Here is a 6,879-nt window from a genome sequence, read left to right as displayed (position 1 = left end):
AGACTGGCATTGCCCTCCAGAGAGGGTAGCTTCCCATCATCCGGGATCTCCAGGTTGAACCTCTGAAGCAGCCGGGACATGAAGAGGAAGAGCTCCTGGCGAGCTAGCATCTCACCTACGCAGGAGCGGGGTCCGGCTCCAAAGGGCAAGTAGCTTAACGATGGTGAGATGAGTTGCGTCCCCGTGGGGTCCAAGAAGCGCTCTGCAGACAGGAGGAGCCATCAGCCAGGGGCCAGGCCAGTGTCAGTAGAGGAGTAGGGGGAAAGAAAGCCCTGCCTGGGGAGGCCCAGTCTGAGAAGGTGGACAGCCTTATTTGAGGGGGGGGCGGCAATCTTAGGAGAGATAAATGCCCTGCTCTCAGGTAGCCCTTAATCACACAGAGAAGATGGAATATTCAGAAAGGATGAAAAGGTGTATTAAACAGATGAAAATGGCACCATCCAACAGGAGAGGGGGCTGACTTCACAGGAGACATATGCCTATGGGCCTTCTTAGAAGAGGAGGCTTGCAGTTTGTAGAAGGAGAGTGAGAAACCCAGCTGTGAAGAATCTGGGCAAGTGTAGGGTAGGCTAGGGGTGTCAACAGGTCCATGTAGTGGGCGTCAGGAGTCTTCTAGTAGGAATCTTGGCAGAAGGGAAGCAATGCTGGAGAGGTGGGCACAGAGGGGGCTGTGTGGCCGGGGGGCAGGACAGAACAGGGACTCACCGGGCATGAACAGGTCGGGCTGCTGCCACTCCTTCTCATTGTGATGCAGTGCCCACAGGTTGACCACAACATCTGTGCCCTTGTCAATGGTAAGGTCACCAATGCTGCCCCAGACAGAAGAAAAGAGGGTCTGGATTATTGCCCTTCCCCACCTGCTCTGCCCCAAGTCTCCGTGGTCCCTACCCTGGGGAAAAGAGTCCTTTGCTCCCTCATGCCACTCTCTCATGCCCACGCCTGCATCTTCTCCTCAGCTTCTGCCAGACTGAATATGAATCCAGCCCTCTCTTCCTGACCAGCACTTGGGATCAACACTTGTGGGTCTGTTAGGGCCTGTGGGTGTGCATATTGAGCTGCTGCGTGTGTGCATGAATGTGTGTGTGTGTGTGTGTGTGGCCGCTTTTGGATTGGGTAGTAGCATGTGTCTCCCAGGCAGCAGGCAGCTTCTGAGGGAGGTCAGGTCTATGGGTCAGTGGGTGTCAGTGGGTAGAAGACACACTGGTCAGTGGGGTCGTGGGTAGGATGATCGGTTGTCAGTGGTTGACTGTAGGTTGACCAGCCAGCTGGAAGGGTCAGATGCTAGGGGAGGGCACAGGTGGGTTGGATGTTCCTGGGAGGGAAGGCACACCTGGAGTCAATGATAGCCTTGTGGGGGATCAGCATAGGGGCCACAGGCCGGATTCGGAGCACCTCTCGGATGGTCGCCTCCAGCAGGACAAGGCGGTTCCGGTCACTGATGGTTGGGGTGCGATTGAAACCTATATTCTGGTCAATATCATCCTGGATCCTCTTCTTCAACTGAGGGCCAGAACAGGGTGGATGTTACCAGGGTGTATCAGCCCAGGAGAAGCAAGGGCTTAGAAGAATCCTACTGTCACATCCAAAGGGGCAAGACCCTTCCCAGTGGTGGCTCTACAAGCCCGGCTTTGCTTGCCGAAGATGGGGCAGCTCCACCGAAGGACGAGAACCAACCACTGCTTGGGCAAAGGGTGCTTCGCCCCAGGCGTCCTGCAAAGAAATCCCGAGGTACTGACTCTCCCTTTCTCTGGAGCCGAAGTGAGAGTGCCTGGGGTCAGGAGTGCTTGGGAAGGCTCGGCTGGAGAGAAACTCACCGAAGGATGGTGTAGCAGGTAGGCCACGATCCACTTTATCACAGAGGTGGTGGTCTCCACACCAGCCCCGAAGATGTCCACTATGGTAGCGAGCATGTGTCTGTTTGAAAGCAGCTTTGAGTCCTGGTCTGGGCCAGCATTGTTATTGTCCGCATTCACCTTGGCTTGCATCAGCATGTGCAGCAAGTTAGTGACGGAGTCGCTGCTGAAGTTCTCCTGGTTGGGTGAGATTGGGAGAAGATGAAGAGGAAGGAGCCCCATCTGCAACCCCTGCCATACTCTCACCCAGACTGTAGACACAAAGGCTTCTCCCACTTGGAAATGAGGGAGTGGAGTGAGGCTCGTCAGAACCCATGAACTTGTGGAAGTGGAGAAAACACTGGGCCCTCTTTAAATTTGCGGGTTGGTCGGGACCCTTCAGCGTCCTCTTCAGTTCCTCACTTCTCTACTCCTATTTATTAGTTAAGTCAGGTTTTATTGAGCACCTACTATATGGCAGGCTCTCTGCTAGGTGCTGGAGCTCCTACACTGTCCAAAACGGACCCTACCCTGCTCTCCCGCCACTTTCCACCTAACACGTCATCTCTTCTGCTTCATCACCTACCTGACATTTTTCAAGGATTTCATTCAGCAATTCATTTCGCGTTTCAACACAACCCTTTATCTTTTCCATGGCTTTGCTGGGGAAAATCTGCAAAGCAGAAATGTTAGATTCTCCCTGGCTGTCCCTGGCGAGTTCCCACTCTGACCCCAACCTTCAGCCAGAATGGAAAGCAGGATAGGGACCCAGAATGAGAGCATCAGGGACCAGGACAATTCCAAACAAGGGAGAAAGCAGTCACCTCGACTTCCCCTTCCCCCTTCAATCAAACATCTAGCAATGACTGAGACTTTACTCAGTAGTACCACAGACATGAGTCTCAAGGCGTGATTAAGTTCCTTAACTTTCTGAAGCCTGTATTTTCATCTGCATGGGGATAATAAAACCCACTTCCAAAGGGAATGCATTTGGAGCTTTGGTACTGGCACATGGCATTTCCCAGTTGCTCAGCGGGTAAAGTCTCTGCCTGCAATGCAGGAGACGTGGGTTCAATCCCTAGGTTGGGAAGGTGCCCTGTAGAAGGAAATGGCAACCCGCTCCAGTGTTCTTGCCTGGGAAATCCCATGGACAGCGGAGTCAGGTGGGTAACAGTTCGTGGGGTTGCAAGAGTCAGACACGACTGAGTGACTAAACACCACCACCACCATTACCATGAGTATTACAGTGCACGATTTAAAAGCTAAACCTATTTCTGTAGAGAAGCAGCAAGATTTTGAAGAGTCAGAGGAGGCAGAGGTCACAGTAATTGAGGTAGTCAGAAAAAAATGCGGGTCTGGAGTGAACTGTAAGAGGAAAGAACTGGGGATACTGTCAGGGTGTGCTGAGGTCTGCCCATAGGGCCTGGCCCCATCCTCACCTTCAGCGCAGGGAATATGTCTAACAGAACTTCCTTGCTCAGAACCTCCAGGATGCCATCATTGACATTTTGTATGGCCTTCACGGTAGGATCCTCATTCTTGAAGGAGAAGTTGAAGCAGATAAAGCTGATTATGTTGGTGACCGCCAGAGAGAGAGGCTCGGACAGATCTATGGACTCTCCATGCTGGGTGGCCAGGAAATCACACAACACATTGGCTTCCTGATTAACTGAGGAGAGAGAGGGGTGTGAGGGAGGGAATTGAGCCATCCCTTCACCCCCATCTCGACCAGTTCCATCTGAATCTAAGACAGCAGATGTCCAGTAGATGGCAGTGGTAGCCAAGAAAATGTGGAATGGAGGTACCCAGAACCCTCCCCTTCCCCAACCCTCTCTGCAGGCTCCTTCAGCCCAGGGCCAGCCAGGCACTCACTGATCTTCTCTAACTTCAGGTTGCCATCCTTGAACAGGGCAAAGGCATTCAGTGCCAGCTTCCGATGCAGCTGCCAGTGGGCACCATGGTCAGCAAAGGCAATGCCCTTTTGGTTGTCTGACAGGATGTCTAGAGTGGCCTTTGGAAAGCAGGAAAGGACATAGGACATAGGACTCAGGCACCATCCACCTGCCCTACCGAGGGCAAAGAGGCTGGCACCTACCTGTCGTCAGCCTCCTTGTAGAGCTCCCTGCTTCACTCCACCCTGACTGCAAGGCCTTGGTAGGACAGAACCTATGGCCTGACACTCCCAGCTCCAACAGAGAGACAGAGTAAGGCGAAAGAAAGAACCCTGAATTAGATTGTTCAGCTCAATGACAGGGTGAGGCAGCTGTGATGGGATGGACTCTCTAAACTTGTAGGAGCAGAGATTGAGGACACACCAGGCCCCTGCCCTTCCCTGGGTCCTCTGGGGATGGGGGCTGCTAAAGGCACAGCAGCTGAGCCCCCTTTAGTTCTCCCTTCCTTTGCCAGCCATGTGCCCACTACAGGGCCACATCTGGAGAGGCACATGTCTTGTCCACCTGGTCGGGACTTGGGCCAACCTGCTTCTGCCCAGAGGACCCCCAAAACTATACGGGTCCCCCCAGACCTCCCCTCTTCTATTCCCGGATCTGCAGGCCCCATCAGACTAGCCGCCTCCTTCCTCTTTGCCCTGGAGAGAAGAAGCCCAGCAGAGATGGGAGAGGGTATTTGGCCCACAGACCAGGCCGACTGGCCCAAGCAAAGAAGAGTCAAGCCTTGGTCTGATCAAAGATAAGCAGCCAGGGGGCCTTGCTCAGGACGTTCAGGGGAGTACCCTGCAGCCAGGTGCTGTGTCAGAGGCCGGCAGTGTTGCTGGATGACTAGCTCCCACTGCCTGCTGCCCCCAGGAGCAAACAGAAAGCTCGACAGGTTTAATCTTCAGTGTCCTCCCTGAAAGTGCTTGCATAGGTCAGCTCCCCAGGGCTGGAGGAGCTCCAGGAAGCCCCAGGAAAATAGTGTTCCCAGCCCTCCAAGAATCAGGGTACTTCCCCCTCACAACTTTTTGTGGAGGACAGGAATCACTAACCCGTTTTCCATGTGAACTCTGTTCATCAAGGCTAGTTATTGAGAACTTCCTGCACTGGCCTAAATGCTTTATATACACTCTTTCAGTGAATCATGAGAGCTCAGATTTCAGCTCAGAGAGCTAGTCTCTTGGGCTTCCCAAGTGGCTTAGATGGTAAAGAACTTTTCCTCAATGGATGAGACCTGGTTTCGATTCCCAGGTCAGGAGGATTGCCCAGAGTAGGAAATGGCAACCCACTCTAGTATGCTTGCTGGAGCGAGGAGCGTGGTGGGCTAGTCCATGGGGTTACAAAGAGTTGGTCAAGACTGAGCGGCTCACACTTTCACTTTTTCAGCTTGGAGAGATGATGTTGTAACGGCTCCCTGACCCCCCTCAAACCACCACTCCCACCCTGTTCCACCTCTAGGAAAAGCCAGAAAATAAAGTCTTCCTTTAATTCTTCCTGCCTAGTTTAGAGGCTGGGTGAGGTCTGAGGGGTCACTCCCTACCCATAGCCCCACCAGTCTTGTTATTGGAAGAATCACAGGTTGCTGGAACTGGAAGGTGCTTGCAGGCATGGCCTTGGCTGAAGAGCTCAACGTGCTCAGGGGCTGGTGAGGGGAGGGATGAGAGGCATTACTTACCACTTTGGGACGCCCAGAGAATTCCTTGCCCTTCTTGAGAAGCACCTCCCTGGCCAACTGGTGGTGTCCAATCATCACAGTAGTCTTGGAACCCAAACGAAAGGAATAGATGAAGCCATATTTTTCCTGCAGCTTGAAGAAGTTCTCGTGCTGCTGGCCACGTCTGGGGAGGAACGGCAGGCTGCCCACCAGGGGCAGGGATGGGAGGCTCCTGGGGTACTTGGCACCAGAGTGCTTGGTCTTGGGCCAAAATAAATAGGCGAGGGTGAGCAGAAAGACAGCCAAGAGCACCCACATTGTGTCCGGGTGGCTGCAGGCAGGACAAAGAGCTGTGGAGTGGCTTCAGCCACCTTAGGGTGCAAGAAGGCCTTTTTAAGGGCTCCCCTGACCTTCTCCTTGACTTTATGTTATTGCTCGCCTTGGTGGAAGTTTATCCTGGAGCACAGCCAGTAGTCCTCTCCCAGAATGGGGAGGGAAGCAGAGAGGATGCTTCTTTCAAGAGCTGGCTCCACACCAGGGCAAACCGCTAGGGGAGGGGCTAGGTAAGGGCACAGACAGCTAGTCCCTTTCCCTTGCTCCGTGTCCATCAATGTCTCCAGAGTGAGCCAGAAGCAAATGCTATCTGGGTCAGGAATCAGATAATCGTGATTCCTGATGGCTTGGGACTCTCTGTACTATGAAATCACAATCAACAGACAGCTATCCAATTTTATCAGCTGAGGAAAGTGTGTCCTCCCAGGGTCAGGCTTGAATAAAGTCACACAGATAGTGATGACAAGAATCCAGTTCTCTTTATTCCCAGTTTGCTGCTTTTGCCAGAGGGAGTGAAACCTTTGTGTCGAGAGCAGGGGCCCGATTGTCAGATGGGTTTAGGCTCAAATTCTAGCTTAACCGCTTTCTAGCTATATGACACAGAAAGTATATCCAGGAAGCAATAACTCCCCCTTTCCCTCCCCCCAGTCCCTGGTAAACTCTAATCTGTCTCTATGAATATGCCTATTTCACATAAGTGGAATCATATAACATTTGGTCTTTTGTGACTGGCTTGTTTCTCTAGGCATAATGTTTTCAAGGTTCATCTACTTTGTAGCATACGTCAGAACTTCATTCATTTTCTAAATATTTGTTTATTTGGTTGTGCTGGGAGTTAGCTTCAGTACTCAAGATCTTCAGTCTTCATTGCAGCTTGTGGGTTCTAGTTCCCTGGCCAGGGATTGGACCTGAGCCCCCTGTTAGAAGTGTAGAATCTTAGCCACCAGACTACAAAGTGAGGCCCCTCCATGCCTTTTTGTGACTGAACAACATTCTGTTAAGCGGGTATGCCACCTTTTGTTTGTTCATTCATCAGCTGATGGACACTTAGGTTGTTTCCACTTTTGGCTACTGTGAATAACGCTGCTATGGACATGGGTGTACATGTCCGCAGCATGAACATAGTATC

At 52.3% G+C, this 6,879-nt stretch overlaps 1 protein-coding gene across 1 annotated transcript in view; it reads right to left on the bottom strand.

Moving 5' to 3' along the window:
• The window catches only part of LOC120873501 (steroid 17-alpha-hydroxylase/17,20 lyase), a 6,802-nt gene extending 899 nt beyond the window's left edge, over positions 1–5,903 (bottom strand). Inside the window, exons 1-8 of the mRNA XM_040254167.1 lie at positions 5,439–5,903; positions 3,705–3,843; positions 3,272–3,501; positions 2,419–2,505; positions 1,815–2,030; positions 1,331–1,500; positions 706–809; positions 5–202 (exon numbers count right to left, since the gene is read on the bottom strand). Coding sequence (XP_040110101.1) covers positions 5–202; positions 706–809; positions 1,331–1,500; positions 1,815–2,030; positions 2,419–2,505; positions 3,272–3,501; positions 3,705–3,843; positions 5,439–5,735 — 1,441 coding nt within the window. The 5' untranslated portion in view covers positions 5,736–5,903. The remainder of the gene's footprint in view (positions 1–4; positions 203–705; positions 810–1,330; positions 1,501–1,814; positions 2,031–2,418; positions 2,506–3,271; positions 3,502–3,704; positions 3,844–5,438) is intronic.
• Between the last annotated feature and the right edge of the window lie 976 nt (positions 5,904–6,879).

The sequence above is a fragment of the Oryx dammah genome, unplaced genomic scaffold (assembly GCF_014754425.2).
Source record: "Oryx dammah isolate SB20612 unplaced genomic scaffold, SCBI_Odam_1.1 HiC_scaffold_14, whole genome shotgun sequence".
Lineage (NCBI taxonomy): Eukaryota > Metazoa > Chordata > Mammalia > Artiodactyla > Bovidae > Oryx > Oryx dammah.
The sequence above is the reverse complement of the archived record's forward strand: the minus strand, read 5'-3'. Positions and strand labels throughout refer to the sequence as shown.